The sequence below is a fragment of the Sorex araneus genome, chromosome 5 (assembly GCF_027595985.1).
Source record: "Sorex araneus isolate mSorAra2 chromosome 5, mSorAra2.pri, whole genome shotgun sequence".
Classification (NCBI taxonomy): Eukaryota; Metazoa; Chordata; class Mammalia; order Eulipotyphla; family Soricidae; genus Sorex; species Sorex araneus.
The window spans coordinates 201,106,932-201,128,566 of NC_073306.1; the positions used below are offsets into that span (position 1 = coordinate 201,106,932).

The 21,635-nt window shown below is 47.0% G+C and overlaps 1 protein-coding gene and 1 non-coding gene across 2 annotated transcripts in view; both read left to right on the forward strand.

The window, feature by feature from the left end:
• FRAS1 (Fraser extracellular matrix complex subunit 1) overlaps positions 1-21,635 on the forward strand; it is a 523,736-nt gene that overhangs the window by 435,288 nt on the left and 66,813 nt on the right. The window contains exons 48-54 of the mRNA XM_055139083.1: positions 4,322-4,446; positions 4,702-4,842; positions 8,071-8,298; positions 11,247-11,360; positions 13,519-13,669; positions 15,559-15,718; positions 17,203-17,371. Of these exons, the coding sequence (XP_054995058.1) occupies positions 4,322-4,446; positions 4,702-4,842; positions 8,071-8,298; positions 11,247-11,360; positions 13,519-13,669; positions 15,559-15,718; positions 17,203-17,371 (1,088 nt within the window). The remainder of the gene's footprint in view (positions 1-4,321; positions 4,447-4,701; positions 4,843-8,070; positions 8,299-11,246; positions 11,361-13,518; positions 13,670-15,558; positions 15,719-17,202; positions 17,372-21,635) is intronic.
• Positions 189-319, forward strand: LOC129405327 (U8 small nucleolar RNA). The gene has a single exon (XR_008630495.1). It is a non-coding gene; the product is annotated as a U8 small nucleolar RNA (small nucleolar RNA).

Consider the following 21,635-nt stretch of genomic DNA (forward strand, 5'->3'; position numbering starts at 1 on the left):
TAAAACCAGAAAAAGGAAATGTATGCTGAGGAACTAAAAAATAAGATTACATTTCAGTCTTGGCTAGCTCCAGATAATGAAGCCCTAGGATAGAATAATTCTGGGCTGTTTTGCTAAATATTGGTGGACACTGAAAAACAGAGATGTGATGACCACTTAATTTTGCAATTAAGAAGCCTTTGAGGAGATCATCAGGTAGGATAACCCTTCCCTGTTCCTCTATTCAGAGGGCAGATAGAACATGATGATTGGAGTTCATGTGATGATTAACATCTCTGCGTGATTAGGGCTGGCGATACCCTGATGGCTCCTATCTGATTCTTTAAAACAAAACAAAACAAAAGATGCCTTCCAGGAGTAGAAGGTTAGTTAGAAGCCAGTCAGAGGGAGAAGGAAAAACACATGTGGAACATGAAGAAATATAGAAAGAAAATAGCAATGGCTAATGATAAGCAACTGATGGAGTTGACTGACATACAGCATTGAATTTGTCAATGGGGAGGAGTGGGTGGGTGAGAGGCGACCTTGAGACACTGGCAGAGGGACATTTGACACTACAGTGGTGGGTGTGGTGCTATAACATTGTATGTCTGAAAATCAATTATTAGTAGTATTGCCCGCATGGCAGAGCTTGGCCAGCTACCTGTGGCCTATCCGATACGCCAAAAACAGTAACAACAAGTCTCACAATGAGACGTTACTGGTGCCCGATCGAGCAAATCGATGAGCAGTGGGATAACAGTATAACGGTGATAGAGTGATTGTAAATCACAGTGTCTAAATTTTGAAAAAAAAAGAATGAATAAAATTTTTTTAATTTTATAAGTACCAGGAGGTTGACTCCATGGCTTGGAGGCTGGTCTCTCATTCTGGGCAACTCAGAGAAGGGAACACCAAGTAAAATGTGGTCGGAGGTCATGCGGGGGAGGGGTGGCGCGTGCCCAATATAGACTAGAGACTGAACACAATGGCCGCTCAACACCTTTATTGCAAACCACAACACCTAATCAGAGAGAGAGAACAAAAGGGAATGCCCTGCCATAGTGGCAGTGTGGGGCGGGGGGAGACGGGACTGGGGAGGGGGGGAGGGACGCTGGGTTTACTGGTGATGGTGGAGAATGGGCACTGGTGAAGGGATGGGTTCTCGAACCTTGTATGGGGGAAACATGAGCACAAAAATGTATAAATCTGTAACTGTACCCTCACGGTGATTCACTAATTAAAAATAAAAATAAATAAATAAATAAATTTTTTAATTTTAAATAGATGTGAGCTAGGGAGGTAGCATGAGTATGAGAGCACGATGTAAGCTGTATGCGCACGTTTGTGAGTTTGATCCCTGACACTCCATGGCACAGCCAGGTATTTCCCTGGGGGCCCCTGAGCACCAGCCGCTGGGTGTGGCTCTGGGGGCCCCAGCACACGCTTCTCTTAGAAGTGGCCTCTATAGCAATCAAATGAGTACATCAATGTGTTAGTCACTGGTGGGCCAGGTTGGCCTTACTAAAGTCATTTTGTAAGGGCTAAGCAACAATGCAGCATGCGGCATACTTTTCTTGAATGAAGCAGGCCCAGTTTCAATCCCCAGCACCCTATGTGGTTCCCTGCATCTCTCTAGGAGTGCTCCCTGAGTGCTGAGCCAGAATCAGCCCTGAGCACCCCCAGGTATGGCCCCCAAACCAAAATAAAATAAAGTAGTTTTCATTTTTTTTATAATGTAGGAGCACTACTATTTATTCAGCCATTGATGAACTTGATGGAATTGGGCATGAACTCCACATTACTTTAATTTATCTTGTAATTTTATAAGTTAGTTCACAATGTTTGATTACGTTCAATATTCAAGCACCAATCCAACCACCATTACACCTTCCCACCACAAAATTCGGGATGTTTCCATCCTAAATCCCAATCACTGTCCCAAAACACAACCAAAATAATATATTTTGTATTGACTGTTATGAAGAACTGCTGAACATGCCTACAAAATATGTTTATACAGGAAACAGTGTGAAGATTGTTCTATTTTGGCAGGAGCCATTAAGACATTCTATAAGATATCACTAACATGTTGTTAAAGTTTGGGTGATGTGAGCTTTGGTATATATATATATCTGAAAATACGTATATATGCTCATATATATATATATATATTTCCCTCTATGATTTATTGCCTACTATCTGAACCCCATCAAATGTGGTGTGGTAATTATGGAGAATGGGTAGCACTGTCATCCTATTGTTCATCGATTTGCTTGAGTGGGCACCAGTAACATCTCCATTGTGAGACTTGTTGTTACTGTTTTTGGCATACCAAATACGCCACGGGTAGCTTGCCAGGCTCTGCCGTGCAGGCGGGATACTCTTGGTAGCTTGCTGGGCTCTCCGAGAGGGACGGAGGAATTGAACCTGGTTTGGCCGTGTGCAAGGCCCTACCTGGTGTGCTATCGTTCCAGCCCAGAGAATGGGTAGGGGGTGTTTTATGATGTGTCACGTGGCCACAAAAGCGGCAGCACGGTCTAGGAATATGTTTACTCATATTTGAGGCTTGGCCGGAGCACGTGGGGAGCAGCCTTGAACATGACAGTGGTTGGGTTGAGGAGGTTTTTGGCCTCCAGAGCTGGGTCCTTTGGGGTGGGGAGGGCTCTCACCCACCCCACTCTGGGGCACCCTGTGTGAGACAGCCTGGCGTGGAGTCCGGTGGCATGGTTATGTGGGCCTCATGTTATGCTCCGTTTCGGGAAAAGTAGCCATGTGATCTGGATGGTGACTGATGACAAGATTATCTGGCGCTGCTGACTGGAGTTGGTTTATGGGCATGACCCCTGGGTCACCAGAGACTGGAGAAAGTGGCCAGAGGATCTTCGCTCCTGGTCCCCTTGACCCCAGAGTCCAAGGTCACAAAAAATTCCACATTACTTGGGTTCTGTAGGATTTCACTCATGTGTGAGGCTTGACCTTAGTGCGTGGAGAGCAGCCTTGAGAGTGGCGGGGGTTGGGTTGTGAAGGTTTTGGCTGCTGGAGTTGGGTCCCTTGGGGTGGGGAGGGTTCTCACACGCACCCCTCTGGGGTCCCCAGTGAAGGCACAGGGTCAGGACATTCTGTGGCGCTCTTTTTCGGGAATTTTAGTTTATAGTCCCTGGGTGTTGGCCATTGATGAGATTACATGGCACTGGGGGCAGTTTGTGGGTGTGACTGCCAAGCTACTGGGAAACTGGGGACCTGGGGGGAAGAGGCCCAGTCCCAATCCAAGCGGGCCTGGAGCGCTCAATCATGGGTTTCTGCCTACCTCTGCGCTACAGGCCCTAACTGCATCTTTTGATCTCTTTTGAGATTTATGGGTCTCTGAAATAAGGCCAATAAAAGAGCGTGTATAGCTGAGCTAGAGGTGGTTTATGGGTGTGTCTCCCACATACCTAACTTTTGGCTGTTTAATTTCTTGGTAAACTTGGCCCCAAGTTGTTGAGGTCTGGCCAAAGGTGCAGCAGAAATTTTGGGGTATCTGGAAGTCTGAAGGCACCATGAGGCTATTGATGCTCTTGCCCTATGGGTACAGGTTGACCTGCTGGCAGCACCATACCCCTCTTCTTTATTTTTTTTAACTTTGAAACTGATTCCGAAAGGAATAAAATGGAACAGTCTTAGTTGTATTGTTGACCCACTGAATCATAGCATTTAAAGGATGCTACTTCTCCAGTTGATTTTAGATTTGATACAGATTGGATTCCCCAAACTCCCAGGTCTCCGGGTAAGTTTGGTCACTGGCAGCCTAGCTGCTGTGGTATATGGGTACTAGAGGCAGAGAGCCTGGGGAGGTGATGGACTTGGAGAATTTCCCCTGAAAGTAGGCTGACCGCCGATGCCTCCTCATTGCCGCGGGAAGGCTCTCTTTAGCTAAGTCCTGCAACTTTCGTGCTCAGATGCTCATGCATCAATGTTAAAGTCAGAGCAGATTTGCAGGAAGGTCTCGAAGACTATGAGGGAACATAAAACTTAATGAGAGGAGTTTGGAGAAGAGAGGAATGACTCTACCTTTCAGATATTTGACCTGCAGACATAAACCACAGGAGAAAGGAGAATAACATCCACAGAGCAGCTGCTGTTGCTTTCGCACGTGGCAGAGCCAAGATAATTAAGTTAACATCGTGCTCCTATAGAACATATGCTGCTGGAGAAAATAAAACACAGCAGCAAGTCTGTCTCGGGGTCTTGGGTGGGAGCCTACGGATGCTAGGAGAATACAAAAGGCTCTATCAGGTGAGTGAACAGCATCTTCCTGGCCTTAGAAGAATGCCTAATGCCTGTTCTTCCGTGTCGCTAGGTCTCCGGATCACTTCCTTTACTCAGGCTGACCTGATGTCACGGAACATCCAGTATGTCCATTCCAGCGAGACCGAGAAACATTCCGATGCCTTCAGCTTTACGTTGTCTGACGGAGTCCACGAGGTAGGAGGATGCCCTGATTCCCTCCTAGAGTGACCGTTGATTCAATGCCATCTCCTGCGCATGGAGGAGGCGGAGGGTCTTGTTTCTCTCAGGGCATCATTTTCCTCTGCTCAGTGCACACCAGCACAGGGCACCCTCACCGACCCTCCTCACAAAGAGGCCACTTGGGGTTCCGGGCAGGCAGTCATCCGAGCGTTGGGGAGAGAGAGAGAGAGACAAGCATCCCGCCCCACCTGCTCCTGTCTGCCACTCTAGGTGACCCAGACGTTTCACATCACCATTCTCCCTGTGGATGATTCGCTGCCCATTGTCCAGACCTCGGGGCTGCGGGTCCAGGAGGGAGTGAGGAAGACCATTACAGAGTTCGAGCTGAAGGCCGTGGATGCAGACACTGAGGTGAGCATATGCGGAGCTGTGTGAGTGAATGAGGGTCCCCAGGGGCGCCATCTGTCGCTCTGCTCGGGTCCTTCCTGAGGGTGAGGTCAGCACAGGCCTCCTTGAAGGATTGAAATGCCAGAAGGTACCATGACCATCAGACAAAATACAATGGACATTTCTGGGAAAAAAAATGGTTTCAACTCCTTATTTTTTTTTTGGTTTTGGGGCCACATCCAGCGATGCGAAGGGGTTACTCCTGGGTCTGCATTCAGGAATCACTCCTGGCAGTGCTCAGGGGACCCTATGGGATGTCGGGGATAAAACCCTGGTCCCCTTCATGCACGGCAAGCCCCTTATCTGCTATACTATCTTTCTGGCCCCATCCACTCCTTTCTGAAACTGTAGATGCACTTATTTTTTGCTCCACTTACATCTGACAATCTTTTAACAAGTTTTTTTTCTAAATCTTGATTGAAGTTATGTGGCATGATAATATTGTGTAAGTTCCAGATGCACATCATTATAAATTAGCATCTGTGTAGAAAATTAGGTAGGTGGTAATTTACCCATTTTTAAAATTCTCTACCTGGATGAACAGAACTTTTCTGCTCCTTGACCTTCTGCCACATCATTCCAATTCCTCCGGATGTCAACTCATTATTGCTATTGATGCACACTGTCGTGAATGAACTTTGTGTAGTAAAAGAGGCACGTAGAAACTCAGCTCTTATTCTCATGAAACATTCAGAGTAAAGTGTCTAACATGGTGATAGAATTCACTCCCTTTACAGCTCTTACTAATCAGTTCTATACACAATCTTCCATGCCAGAACTTGTTCATGCGTTCGGTCTCCCAGCAAATATTTATTCCCTACTTAGTGTGATGTTCTGCTAGGAACAGAATAAGGTTTCAGTCGTAAGAGCCTCTACCTTCTAGTTATGGGAACAGAGAGGTGAAGAGGGGATCAATAACATCATGTTTAAAGTGGTAAGTACCAGATGTTGGAACATTATGTGACTGAAACCCAGTTATTAACAACTTTGTAACTATGTCTCTCACTGTGGTTCGATTTTTTTAAATGAATTAATTTTTTTTAAAAAAAACACTCTTCCCACCAAAAGAATAAATAAAATGGTCAGTGCACTCGGTGGGCGCGCTTCTTTCACCAGTGGTCTGGGAAGGCCTCTGGAATGGGAGGTGGTCCTGGAGACAGAATGCAGACAAAGCCGGCCCCCTGCCCCTGAATCTCATCCTCAAGCCTAGAGCTAATGGTTTTTGTTTTTTTAATTTTTTTTAATTAAAGCTATTTTTTATTTTATTTTTTATTTTATTTTTTATTGAATCACTGTGAGATACAGTTACAAAGTTTTCATATTTGATCCACCACCAAACCCCGTATACCCCCCTCCCACTCCCCCTCTGCCTGTGTGGCAGACATTTTTCACTTTACTCTTTCCTTGCTTTGATTACGTTCAATTTTCAACATGAATCTCACTATCATTATTTGGAGGTTTTCCTCCACCAGTCAGACATGTTGGATGGCATCAATAGATTGTATGTTTTCATTTTTTGAAAAGATCACTTGGCTGCTAACTCGGCCGAGTGGTTCAGAGTTGTCCCAGTCCCGCATCCCGGAGCCGTGTTAGTCGTTGCTCATTGTCGCCGGGGCTCCATCTGGAGAAGGCGTACCGGCTGTGCCTCCTCCGTCTGGTTCCCCGGTGTTGCTGGCCCGGTTTCGTGTCCGGAGCAGTCTTCGGCCTGCTGCGCCGCTTACCAGAACGCCTAGAGCTGATGGTTTTTAGCAGAGACAGCATAAAGTGAAAGAGCAAGTTCTGTGTGTGTGTGTGTGTGTGTGTGTGTGTGTGTGTGTGTGTGTGTGTTTGAGTTATTCACTCTGAGCAGAACCAGAAGTGCAAAAGGCCGTGGTCAAGTTCCAAGGGTGCCTGGGTCCCATGAATGACATCTAGGAGACCAGGGGCTGCGACGCAGTGAGCAAACGGTCTGGAGAAAGGACAGTGAGAGCAGAGCGAGGTGGAAAAAGGGGTGAAGAAGGCCTTCTTGGCACACAGGAGGCCTTTGCATCTTATCCTAAGTTGGTGGAAATCATTAGAGTCTTGAGCAAGGTTTTCTAGTTATCTTTTTCCTTCTCCATGTCACATTTGAAGTAACAATTAGAAGGTTAGCTTTATCTCAGATGCATATGGGATTATGTATACAAGAGTGATGGGCTGGAGCGACAGCACAGCGAGTAGGACATTTGACTTGCATGCAGCTGACCTGGGTTCAATTCCTCCATTCCTCTCAGAGAGCCCAGCAAGCTACTGAGAGTACCCCGCCCGCACAGCAAAGCCTGCAAGCTACCCGTGGTGTATTCAGTATGCTAAAAACAATAACAAAAAGTTTCACAATGGAGACATTACTGGTGCCCACTCGAGCAAATTGATGAGCAAGGGGATGACAGTGACAGTGATACAGTGAGGAAGCAGAGAGATAGTACAGGCACTTGCCTTGCATGCTGCTCACCCAGGTTCAATATCTGGCACCCCAAATGGTTCCCCAAGCACCGCCAGGAGTGATTCGTGAGCACAGAGCCAGGAGAAAACCCTGAGCACTTCTGGGTATGTCCTCCAAACCAAACCCAAAACCAGAAGACAGGTTTTGGAAAACTGGGGAGAAATGAGTGGAACATAAGTTATTTCAAAAGTTTCTATTTCGGGGCTGGAGCAATAGCACAGCGGGTAGGGCATTTGCCTTGCACATGGCCGACCCGGGTTTGATTCCCAGCATCCCATATGGTCCCCTGAGCATCGCCAGGAGTAATTCCTGAGTGCAGAGCCAGGAGTAATCCCTGTGCATTGCCAGGTGTGACCCAAAAAGCAAAAAAGAAAAAAAAAGTTTCTATTTCTTTCACCCTAAGACTGAGAACTCTTAAAGGACACCTGAATATAAGTTCAGTTTTAGGGGGGTTCATATTAATTTTAGTTTTGGTTTTAGGAATCACATCGACCTATGCTCAGGGACTTCCTCCTGGCTTAGTCCTCAGGAATCACTTCTGACAAGGGTCATTTTGAATCTGGGTCATTTGTGTGCAAGGCAAGTGCCCTACCCACTGTACTGTCGCTCTGGAGTTTCCACTTCATTGTTTGTGCTTAGAAAGAGAGCGCTCCTTTTCCTGTATTCATGTCCGTGAACCATCGTTCACTGGTCTTTTCCCCTTCTCCTCTTGCGTCCTGCCACCCCTGCAGGCCGGGTTCATCACCTTCACCATCACACAGTCACCGCGCCACGGCACCATCGAGCGATCTGGCAGCGGGCCACGCTCTCAGCACCCCTCCACCTTCACCATGGAGGACATCTACCAGAACCGGGTCAGCTACAACCACGACGGCAGCAACTCCCTCAAAGACCGGTTCACCTTCACAGTGACCGATGGCACCAACCCCTTCTTCATTGTCCAGGAGGGAGGCAAGGAGGTGAGGGGCTGACAGGGGCTTAGACAGGGAGGCCTGGCAAAGCCCATCAGGGTGGACGCGAGATTTCAGGACCAGCGGAGCAGTCCTTGAGATCTTATTCTGTTGCTTATTCTCTGTTGCTTCTGATCTCTAAACTTCAGCTTCTCTGGGCCGACAGGGAGGATGAAGGCTCCACTGCTGCTGGCCTAGCGCACAGCTGTGGTGGCTGCAACACTGACTCAAATCCCAGCACAGTATAACGTCCCCTTAGACTACCGCTAACCATCCCTGAGCTCCGAGCCAGGTGGAGCCTCTGAGCACCGTCAGGTGTGGCCTCCAAAGCACAGGCACACAAAGTATATGAATAAGTAAACAAAGAAGGAAAGAAACTTTAGCTTTTCAATTGTCAAAGCAGAACCGTAGTGATCACCAGCTTCCGTTCACTTACAGATCTAAGGGGGTCCTTCGATCCGTTGCCTCCCACCCCTGAGAAGTAGTGGGCACTAATAATTATCACTGTTACTATTCCTCCTTTCTGTTTCACCCATTCTTGTTTCTTTGATTTTTAGTTGATCTCATTTTTCAGTAATATCATTTGACTCTGGACTATCTTTCTAGAGTTCCCTCAACTACTCAAGATTTCCCAGTCTGGGGGCTGGAGTGATAGCACAGTGGGTAGGGCGTTTGCCTTGCACGCAGCCGACCCGGGTTCGATTCCCAGCATCCCATATGGTCCCCTGAGCACCGCCAGGAGTAGTTCCTGAGTGCATGAGCCAGGAGTAACCCCTGTGCATCGCCAGGTGTGACCCAAAAACAAGCAAAACAAACAAACAACAAAAAGATTTCCCAGTCTGGGGGGGAATAACAGTGATTAAGAATGAAATTTGCATCTAAAAGACCCAGAGAGCTAGCTCAGCTTGAGGCTGAGCACTTGATATGCATGTGGGAAGCTCAGATTTGATCTCTGACACCACATGGTCCCCCCAAGCTGGTAGTAGCTCCCAGGCATGGCCAGATGTGTCCAAAAACAAAACAAATCACAAATGAGCAGCCGAAGCGATAGCACAGCGGATAGGGCATTTGCCTTGCACATGGCCGACCTGGGTTCGATCCCTCACAGCCCATATGGTCCCCAGAGGACTACCAGCAGTAATTCCTGAGTGCAGAGCCAGGATTAACCCCTGGACATCGCTGAGTGTGACCCAAAAGGCCAAGAAATGATTCTGATTTGAATTTTGGCTCTCTCATTATGGCTATGTCACATATGACATCACATATGTCACTTATGAGTATCCTTATGATACTCATAAAAATGTACATAACCTTTTTGGCTCCATCTGTAAAATGGGGATAATATCTACCGCCCTCATGTTGTACATTAAGGCTCTTAGCCCAGTGCCTCACACACTGGAAACATCCAATAAACTGGCTGTCGTCACCATCACAACATTTTAGGACCAACTAGCGGTGCGGGTAGGGATGCTTTCCTCCTGAGTAGCTTATCAAACCTCCTTCACAGAATTGCTCCCTCTGGGTAGAAGGTGTCCAAAAAGGGCCAATGAGTTTCCCCCTTCGCTGCAAATCTTTCTCCTTCACCTATCCTTAGCGAGCTGCCACACTCCCATCACCCTCCCCGGGAACAATTTTCCGTGGCCACCCCCCGCCTCACCCCATCTGGGGGATTCAGGTTGCGGCTTCTGTGAGCCGCCCTGTAGCCGCCCTCCTGCCCGCCCAGAGTAACACCGGGATCTGCTTCTCGCCCTGGCGCGTTTTCTTCCCACCTGAATGACTGAAGGTTGGCTCTGCCCGCTCTGCTCTGCCTCCTCTGGCCCCCCACAGGCGAGGGAAGGCCAGTCCCTAGGGCCGTAGCAGGGGGACTGCCCCTAGGTGTCCCTGGCGGTGAGGGTCCACACTGCGATCTCACCCGCACAGCTTTTCTTTGCTTTCCCAAAACCAGAACTGATGCCTGGTTGGTTTGACTTTTCAGAAGAGAATCACAGTTTCAGGGTGAACCAGCAGGAGGGCTGCTTCTCCGATGAATGGGAAGGTCACAGGGGTCTCTGGAGGCCGAGCGTCATTTTCCAAAGTGGCAAGGACTCAGAAGGGAAAACCGAGCAGGCCTGGCTTCCGAGGCGGCTCGCTGTGGCCACTCAGAAAATGCCGGGCGGGTCTCTCCATGTCTGTTTCTTTTTTTTTCTTTTTTTTTTCCTGCATATCTCTAGGGAAATAAAATGCTAAACCCAAATCCTTTCACGACTCCTATAAATGTTTTCATTCTTGATTTCTCCATCTCTTCATTCATATGGGGGCAGCTCTCTTTCTCAAAAAAAAAATGAAAGAAAGAAATTTTCTTGGACCAGAGAGAGCTCAGTTGGCTGAGTGCTTGCTTTGCAGAAAGGATGCCCAGCTTAGACCCCCAGAACTGCGGATTCTCAAGCACAAAGCCCGGAGTAGCCCCCAAGCACCGCTGTGTACAACCTCCCCTTCACAAACCTAAATAAATGAATAAATATTTTTTCAAGTTAAAAAAGAGAAAAGGTTTCCCATGAGACCTCTCTCCATCTGGCAAAATACCACCTACAGTCAGATTTTACATTTTAATGATTTTTTTTTTGTCCACGAGAGTATTGAAAGAAAAAATATTTTGTTTATTGTTTCACCACAGAACAATATCGAACTCAACGAATGCCTGGGTTTGTGGGAAGCAAGTCCCACAGCCGGTGAAATCCTAGCAAGAAAGTCACTTGTTCCTTGCTTTCCTTCCGATACTCGCGCGACTACCCGTTAGTCTTCTCCCATAAGTCTCAGGTATATGAGCACTGGAATATGAGCACTGGGAATGTGCCAGTTGTCCTTCCGTGGTATGAACAGGTTTCAGCACCCCCCGATTTGTAGGTCCCGGTTTGGACATGTTACAGATGTATGTGACTGAGGAATGAGTTTTTTGTTTGTTTGTTTTCTTCCCACAGATTATGACAGCGGCCCCTCAGCCATTCCAAATAGACATACTCCCTGTAGATGATGGCACTCCGAGAATTGTCACCAACCTGGGGCTCCAGTGGCTGGAATATATGGATGGCAAAGTAAGAGGAGAGCTGAAATCCCCGACTCTAGAACTGCCAGTTGGTAGATACAAGTACTGACCAGCCCTTAGAAACTTTTCACTTAAAACCACCTCAGTCTTGCCCTCATCCTCCCGTCTTTGTGCAAATTGGGATTGAAGTTGGTTCCCACCAACTTCCTGACTCATGATGCAGATTCATGAATGGGACTCAGCTTAAGCCATCGTTAGTCCTTTGAAATAAACTGGGCTTCCTAAGATTGGCTAATGCCGTGAGTCTGGCTAAGATTGTATATCGTTTACGTTACTCTTACAGTAAAATCCACAGAGCAGGAGAGTTCAAACAGGAGAATTTATTCTTTCCTCGTGTATCAAAGTAGAAGAGAGACTCCACGTGACCAGGGCGAGCTGCAGGCTCCTCCTTCCTTGCTGTTCTGCCATCACGGACTGAGTTCTGAGTTGCTGCTCTCAACAGCATAGCCAGTATTCTTCAGCATCCCTCCCCTCCACACACACATCTCCACATGCACGTGCCATGGGAAGAGGGAAATAGAGAACTAGGGGGCTGAGAGCGCATTCTCAGTCAATGATTGAACACATCACTTGCACCATTGGCAAGAAATTGGCCAGTTCTGTGGGAGGCAACAAGCAATGAATAGTTGCTTTTTGGACCACAATGTGCCTAGCTGGACTGACAGTATTGGGAAGATGAATTTAGGGAAACATCTGGAAAATTCCACAGATGGGAAGGAAATGAGTAATTTTTTTAGAGAATATTCTCCTTTTCCTGAAATCCATTTTGGCCATTTTAAGGCTTGTGTCTTCATTTTCATTGGGTACCAGTCATGAAATCTCCATGGGAGGGGCCAGAGAGAGACACGGGGTTAGGGTGCATGCTTTCCATGTGGCCAACCCCTTTGACGGGGGTCTGTAGGCCCTTCCACACCATTTTGAGTCTCTCACCCTCCCCCAAAATGACATAAAATCCCTATCCACAAGCAGGCACACACAATTAGGTCATCTATTCCATATGGGGACTGACTGATTTTTGTATGTGATATTCCCTGTAGGATGTGGAATTTCTTCCATCTTCATGTTGCTAATTTGTTTTAGGTACGTGTAGCCTTGTACTGTATTGATGGCTTCCCACTGAACTGGATGGGATTTTGTTTGTACCCTGAGGTACTCACAGCTTATTCCTGGCAGGCTCAGGGAACTACTTGGGGTGCCAGGGGTTGAATCAGGATCAACCGCACACAAGGACAGGTGTTTTTGGACCCTGGGCAGGCGTTTTTAAATAAATGAAGCAAAACCAGTATAACCTCTCTTTATCCCTCACTTGATTTTGCTCTGCATGTTTAGCTCCGTCCCATTCTCTTCTCAACACTCTCCAATTCATTTTAACTTTTTACTCTTACTGAGGTGGTGCAAGTTAGAGGAGTGCCAACTTTTAAATATTTCATGCGTACAGTGTTGTCACCTGATACACACCACCAGAATCTCTCTACCTCAGTCCTCCTTTCAATCATTTTTTTAATTATTTATTTCTCATAATTATCCTATTGTAAGAGTCCCAGCAGTCACCAAATGAGCTCTGTTTTACCAGGGTTATGTCCATGTTCTCATTCTACTTGATGACGACTAACCACCCCACATTTTCTCTTAAGCCTTTATTCTTACTGGATATTTGTTGATCTAATGGAAAAGTGAATTAAAGTTTAACCAGTAAGCTTGGATAATATTGTCAGATAAAATATTCATCTTATTCAAGATTTAGCTCTGTAATTACTGAAAGTTGTAAAATAGCCATATTCCCTGTGGAGTTGACGTTTCAGGGCCAAACTCAAATATCCCACGACCTCAAATATTTCCATCCCCAGTTGTAGATGGACTTGAACCTCCCCCTCCCCCGAGAGTAAGTGGAGCTCTTTTGTATAGCTCCCTTATTGCTCGGGCCACAATTCCTCTGTGAGCTTTTCTTTCCCGGTGAAGTGGGAATACCTCAAGGGCAGAGGCTGGGAGGGTGTCGACGCTCATAACCTCGCCAATCCTGACAGAGTTTACCAGGCAGTAAATGCGCACAGTAAATCATAGCTGAACTGAATTAGATCTGAGTCAGAGGGGCTTGTTTTCACTGTATTCCCACCTCAGGAATTAAATTTAATGGGATTCTATTTCAGGCCACCAACCTGATCACCAAGAAAGAGCTGCTGACCACGGACCCGGACACGGAGGACCAGCAGCTTGTGTATGAGATCACGGCGGGGCCCAGCCACGGCTACGTGGAGAACAAGCTACAGCCTGGCAGAGCCACTGCTACATTCACACAGGGTGGGCACTCGGGCCCTCGGGCACCGGAGAAGTGGGAGAAATCTAGTCCCCTGCCACCCTCGCTAGTCCCCAGATTTTTCTCACCATCACTTTCTAGCTGTTATAACTGCAGCTAACCTGGTTGTCAACAAAAACGTCTTTTAGTGTTTTGCCATCAACGTTCGGGATTTCGCTGCTCCTGCTTCCCACCCACCCCATCCCTCCCCCTGCTGCTGCCTCATTACTGGGAACTGTCACTGTCACTGTCATCCCATTGCTCATCGATTTGTTCGAGTGGGCACCAGTAACGTCTCTCATTGAGAGACTTATTTTTACTGTTTTTGGCATATCCAATACACACGGGTAGCTTTCCAGGCTCCGCCGTGCGGGCTCCATACTCTCGGTTGCTTGCCGGGCTCTCCGAGAGGGGTGGAGGAATCGAACATGCGTCGGCGGTGTGAAAGGCCAATGCCCAACCGCTGTGCTATCGCTCCAGCCCACTGGGAACTGTGACGAAGAAAAATTCATATTTGCCCCACGTCTTCAGCACCCAAATTGCTTTTGGTTTGGGCCAAGTTTTCTAGAAATAAACACGCCACACTTTAAAAAGAAATGGGTTTACTTAAAAATCCACAAAGCAAAATCTATGATCTGACTCTTTGAAAGATTTGGTTCTAGATGGTGTGTTTTTGTTTTTATGGTTTTTTTCTTTGTCTGAGTCCTTACTAAGGAATTAAAATCAGGGTTGACTACGTTGCTTAATCTTCTATTGAACCACATGCAGCAGACTATTTTGGTTTTTGGGTTTTTTTTTTTTTGCTTTTTGGGTCACACCCGGCGATGCACAGGGGTTACTCCTGGCTCTGCACTCAGGAATCACTCCTGGCGGTGCTCAGGGGACCATATGGGATGCTGGGAATCGAACCTGGGTCGGCCGCGTGCAAGGCAAATGCCCTACCTGCTGTGCTATTGCTCCAGCCCCTATTCTGTGTATTAGCTTCTTAAAAACCTTTCAAAATCTTCTAGGCTTAATGAAGGAGGGCCCTGATTGGGAGCGGCCATTGGCCATGTCCAGGCCTTATGTCTTTTCTTTGTCCCTGGCTCCTGTCCTCTCCTAGTCTCCATCATCGGTGCCTGTGTATGGACTGTGTAAGCCACCCAGCCTTTCTTCCCAGCACTTACCTTCCAAAGAACCTTATTTAGAAGGAATTTGGGGGTGGAGTGAGAATATTTAAACAGAGGAGTCAAAGCCTCCCTTACACCAGTTCTTAGATTTACATTAAAAGCATCAGTCTTTAAATATATGATACTGGTCCGGTTATAGGAGAGATTTGACTTTATCTGTTGCATGGAACATATTTGAAGGGACAGGGAATACACCAAGAACATCAGTGCCACAGGTAGCTGTGATAGTTATCATTCACACAGGCATTTTTAATAAGGAAAACAATACTTTTATTATTATATAATAGGCTTTAGTATAGTCTATAATATAGACTTTATATTATGTATGATATATAGGCTGTATATAATGTATTATAGTCTATAGTATAGATTTTATTATATATTATTACATAATATATTATATAATATAATATACCTTATATATTATATATGTAAGGTATGACATCAAAGTGTCTTTTTTAAATCAAAACCCTGGTATTTACATTTTAAAACAGTAAAAGGACATTTTTATATACATAGAGACTGGTCTTTGTTACAAAGAGCTATAGGATTTTATTTTAAATTTTGACAGAAACATTTATTTTTAAAACTGCTATCCTTTGTGTTTTCTTAGAAAATAAGTTCTGTCTGTAACCCATTAGGAGGATAAATTGGGTGTATTGGCGTGGGAATCCATGAGATTGTCTTTAACTCCATGGGCTAACTCAGTATCTTTTTTCTTACAGAGGAGCTGAACTTGGGGCTGATTCGCTATGTGTTGTTTGAAGAGAAGATCCATGAGATGATGGACAGTTTCCAGTTTCTGGTGAAAGACAGTAAACCCAACGTGGTCAGGGACAATGTCTTCCACATCCAGTGGTCCGTCATTAGCTTTAAATATACCAGGTACACATGCGACTGTGTGTTCAGACTTGAGAAATGGAATGAAGCCCTCGTGGTCATCTGCTGATGATTGTGTGCTGGGAGCAATAATAACAACAGTCACACCAAATAGCTCTCAAAAACTGTAGCATCGGGGATGGAGTGATAGTACATTGGGTATTGCTTTTGCCTCATACACTACCAACCCGGGTCCGATCCCTGGCATCCCATATGGTCCCCTGACCACTGCCAGGAGTAATTCTTGAGTGAAAATCTAAGAATAACCCTGGAGCATCACCAGGTGTGGCCCAAGGACAAAACAAACAAACAAAACTGTAGTATTAGACACTGTTCTAGACATTTGACAGGACCTCGTCTCATTTAGTACTTACAATTATGAGATTTGTACCATGGTATGTTTCCATGACATCAAAGCATCAGAAACAGAAAGATGCTCTATAGCTGCCAATAAAACCTAAGCACTTACCTGCAGCCCTCACAGTGGTGCCCAAGCCTTGGTCCAATAGCCATCCTCAGTGATGAAAAGGAAAACTCAGGTCACACTCACTTATAGTTTATTGAACCCTAGAGACTTATTACGGATTAATTGCACTTGGATAATTTGCCTCTTACTTTGCAAAACTCTGCAGATTCGTAGCAGCAAACAAAGGTAACCTTGTACCATCGTTCAGTCATGCTGACATTACACAAGGCCATACCTGTATATAAACAACAGAAATGTGTGCCTCACCCGTCCCCAGACTGGGAAGACCAAAACCAAGGTGTCAGCAGATTTCGTGCCTGTTTCTGGCTTCAGTGGCTTCTCTCTCTGTTCTCACATGGCAGTTGGGAGCCAGAGCTCCTTGGGGTCTCTTTTATAAGAGACATGAATCCCACGCATGAGCACTCACTCCACTCTCGTGAGCAAATCAAATCCTATCCCATGGCGGGGCAGGGTTGCAGTGTATGAGTTGGAGGCCTGGGGAATACTCAGTCTGCCGTGTCCTATCCCTCTCTTGTTTTCACAGAGCCCCCTTTGTCCAAATACCTATGATCTCTGTGCCAGTTCCCATTGTCTTCCCTTGACACTTGCCCGAGCTCCGTTCTACCCTTCCCAGAGCTCCGGTCTGGAGCTGCCTCCTATCCTAAGCCATGAATTGCCTGCTGAGTCCCTTTCTTCCCCGCAGACCCGCTGACTGAGGCTCATGACTACCCGAGGGAAAGAGTGTTTCTTGTTGCTCCGCATTCTCAAATATTTAGTGTTAGTTCCTGTGTGCTCTGGCTGACCCTTCAATTCTTTCTAAAAATGGGGGGCAAGACTCTACCGCATTCAGAGCTTCCTTGGCCACTTGTGCCAGAGAGACACAACCCTGCATGCATTTCTTAGAGAAACCCAAACTGTCAACCGCCCAACCCTAAGCACCAACCGGAAGAGGCAGGCCTTGGGCAAGTAGGGGTTCTCACGCAGGCTGCGGGATTTCAGAGAATGCCTCTCTGTGTGCTTCTAGCTACAACGTCAGTGAGAAGGCGGGGTCCGTCAGTGTCACCGTGCAGAGGACTGGGAACCTCAACCAATATGCCATTGTCCTGTGTCGCACCGAGCAAGGCTCTGCCAGCTCCGGCTCCAGGGCCAGCTCCCGGCCTGGCCAGCAGGACTACATGGAGTACGCCGGCCAGGTAGGTGTTTGCTGGACCACCACCGCAGGCTTCGGTCAGGGTTCTGGCGTGGTTGGAGGCCCCAGTGATGCTTCCCATCTCTCTATCCCCCGTCTCCCTTTTGTGAGCATCTTTCCCCACCAAGTTTCCTGACTGTGTTCTTTCCAGTCTAATCTTCACCCAAGTTTCACTGCCGAAAACCTACATTGTCCAGCTCTTCAGAAGTGTTTGCCTTTTTTGCTTGATGGCGCCCGGAGTTTCCAGAGCCTCTTGTTCTCCAAGGCTTCCCTCTGCCTGCCCCTTTTTTATCGGAAGGGAAGGAAGAGAGAGTTGGTTGTTGGGAAGCCCTTGGTAGAGAATCACCTGAGAGAGGGTGGGAATATAAACTAATTTTAAAGGAAAGGTAGAGAGAAGCATCTGCATCCAGCGGCTGGGTGAGAATGGAAAGGACTTGCAGTGGTTAGGTAGTGAGGGGCACAGGAGAGGAGAGGGCAGGGTGAAGCGCGTGCCTCACAGGTGCTCCGCAACAACGAGTTGGTCCCGGGCACAACAGCATGGACCCTTGAGCACTGCCAAGGTGCCCACTGTCATGTCTGGCACCTTACGGCCTGAGGGCATTGTGGCCTTGGACTCGAGCATTGAACTGTTGGTCTGGTTGGCTGAGGAGAACCCGGAGGGTGATCCCCAGGCCCTGGGAGCACTGCTTGGGAGCACTACTTCCGGAGAGAGACAGAAGTGAGACTGAGAGAGGGCACCATCAGAAGATGGTAAGGGGGTGGTCTTCACCTGGCCTAGGGCCCATTGCCTGGAGTTGTCTTAGAGGCAGTGAGCTGGGTACAGGCCAACAGGTGGGGGTGCCAAGAGGAGACCCGGGGCACGCAGAGAAGCCTGCGGGTCTCCGGCTCTGGTGGGGCTGGGCAGTGCCCGAGTTGAGAGAATGAGAACCGAGAGCAGAGCCCAAATACTGACGTCCCTTACGACACGCCATTGACCTTTTCCATGTCTTAAAGAGGCCATAATGGCTAGTACTTTATTAGCAAATTACTAATTTTTTTTTTAAGAAATTTTATCAGGGGTCAAACAACCCAGACACTCCTTGGAGTCCACTAGGATCCCTGGGCATGGTCGGGTATGGCCCAAAACTAGAATAAAAAAGTCTATTTCTGGCCATGTAAAGAGCTGTGGATTATCTGGAGCATTTTCTGGGGGCTCTGATGTCTGGTTCCAGGGTTTAGGAAAAGCCAGATGAGCTAAGGAGCACGTTGGCAGCATGGTGAGAAGGCTCAGGTACTTCTGCACGGCACAGACAGGGCGGTGTGTGCTGGGCCGAGAGGGAGAGCTCACAGCTCTTTCACTGAGTTGGGAGTGTCTTGACATCTGGAGCTGGGCAAATTCTGGGCAAATTACATATGAAACAGTAGTAACTGTTGATGAAAACTGAATTTTTCAGATTTGTGTGCCCATGAAGTCTGACAACAATTTTTTCACGTGTCTGCTATGTAGGTTTACACGAACTTGACCCAGGTCTATCCCAGTGCTGGACAAACTGTTAGTCCTGGCTCTATTTAAAGGTTCTGTCTTTTAGGGACCAGAGCCAGAGTACACAGAGTAGGGAGTTTCCCTGGCATGCTACCAACCCGGGTTTGATCCTTGGCACCCCGGGTGGTTCTCTGAGCACTGCCAGGGTAATTCCTGAGTGCAGAGTCAGGAGTAGCCTCTGAGCATTCCAGGTGTGTCTCCCTCAAATAAATAAGTTTTGTCTTAAAAACAAATTCTTTTGAGGATAATTGTGAAGTGCTCAGGAATCATCCGTGCTCGGGCCACCAGGCAGCGTGCTGTGATGTTGGGGGCACACGTGTGCCAGGGATTGAATGACTGGCCATGTCCCTTGGTCATGTTTTCTATTTTTTTGGTTTTTGTTTTGTTCTTGGGTCATATCCACCGATGCTCAGGGGTTACTTCTGGCTCTGCAGTCAGGAATCAGTCCTGGCAGTGCTCAGGGGATCAGATGGGATGCCGGGGCTCGAACCCGGATCAGCCACATGCAAGACACATGCCCTCCCCACTGTACTATCACTCCAGCTCCTGGATCCACTTATATTTCTTAGATAAGGTAAAATCAGACTCAACACTGTATGTTCTCAGTTGCATTCATGTAAAATCATTTCATGTTTAGCCAAAATTTGTATTTATTTATTTATTTATTTATTTATTTATTTAGCATGACTAGGAATTGGACTAAGGGGCTCATGCAGGCTCGAACCCTCCCAGTCACACTCCAGACTGTGGGCTCACCCATCTTTTAATGGCAAAGCATTTACTCAGTCAGCCAAAAATGTTAAAGTTCAGTCTGACTTGTTCGTAATGTAAATATCTCTGAATTCAAATTCACTTGTTCACTATTGTGGAATTTTATGCCATTTTTTAAATTTAAATAATACGGTGATGGGATAGTGATAGCAGCTCACATTTGTTCATAACTTTTTTTAAAATTTTATTGAATCACTGTGAGATAGTTACAAGCTTTCAATGTTTGGGTTACAATCTCACAATGATCAAACACCCATCCCTCCACCAGTGCACATTCCCCACCACCGATATCCCCAGTATACCCCCCTTTCTCACCCTCCCCCTGCCTCCATTGCAGACAATATTCCCCATACTCTCTCTCTCTACTTTTGGGCGTTATGGCTTGCAGCACAGACACTGAGACGTCATCATGGTTGGCCCATTTTCTACTTTTGGCACATATCTCCCATTCAGACTGATTCCTCCAGCTATCATTATTTTGGTGATCCCTTCTCTATTCCATCTGCCTTCTCCCCTCTGCTCATGAAGCAGTCTTCCAGCTATGGAGCAATCCTCCTGGCCCTTGTACCTACTGTCCTTGGGTGTCAGCCTCATGTGATGTTATTCTATACTCCACAAATGAGTGCAGTCCTTCTTGTTCATAACTTTTTAAAATACACTTAATGGGAAGCTGGAGTGATAGCACAGTGGGTAGGGCGTTTGCCTTGCACACGGCTGACCTGGGTTCGATTCCCAGCATCCCATATGGTCCCCTGAGCAGCGCCAGGGGTAATTTCTAAGTGCAGAGCCAGGAGTAACCCCTCTGCATCTCCAGGTGTGACCCAAATAGAAAAAAAAATGCACTTAATGCTTTCATTATACACAATTACTTTTAGCCTTCCCAATAAGTATGTAATATAGGAATGTCATTGTTATTATTGTTTAGCAAATGCAGTTAGTCCAGTGGGTAGGCTGTTTGCCTCCAACCCAGGTTCGATTCCTCCGTCCCTCTCAGAGAGACGGCAAGCTACCAAGAGTATCTCGCCCATACAGCAGAGCCTGGCAAGCTACCCATGGAGTATTCGATATGTCAGAACAGTAACAAGAAGTCTCACAATGGAGACATTACTGGTGCCCACTCAAGCAAATCGATGAGCAACAGGATGACAGTGATACAGTGAGTTAGCAGATGAGGAATCTGGTATTTGTAATTTTGTAGCCTTACTTACTTGGTCAGAATTAAAATAAGATATAGGCCAGACCTTTCCCTCCAAATTCAAAGATTTAATTAATTTTGTCACATATAGAAAGGAAACTGAGGCCTAGAGAGATAGAACAGCAGGTAGGGCATTTGCCTGCATAGAGCTCCCCTGAGTTCAGTCCCTAACACTAAATGTGGTGACCTAAGCACCTCCAGGAGTGACACAGTGCCACGAATAAGCCCTGAGCACTGCTGAGTGTGGTCCCCAAACCAAAAAAATAAAGAAAGAACAGGAAAGCAAAGGAAAGGAACTGAGTAATCAAATGACCGTTGGTTGTCCCAAGTGAGTTCATCAGAGCGTGCACAGACAGGGCGTGTTTTTCTAAGCTGTAACATCAGGTTAAGAATTCCCAGACGGCGGGAGTGCCTGCATGGTGAGTCCCCTACACCACAAACCCCCATGCACCACCTGGTGGGGCCACAAAGACCCCCAAGTCCACTGGGCCCATGGAGCACCACAGCACCAGAATAAGCACTGAACCATCCAAGCCAGACCAGGGCCACCTGAGCACCCCCAAAATATGCAAGAAAGAATTGTAGACCCACTTATATTTGCCTTGTCGACTGCAGTATAGGAAACCAGTCCCAGTGTGCTTATAGGGAACGGGTGGAGGGAGTCAAGCATCTCAATACACCTCGAAGTCAGGATGGGCGAAACCTGCTATTCCAGGCACTTCCCGAGCATGGGTCCCCTTTCCCCATTATCTGCAGAAGCAGAGGGGGGAAGTGGAGGCT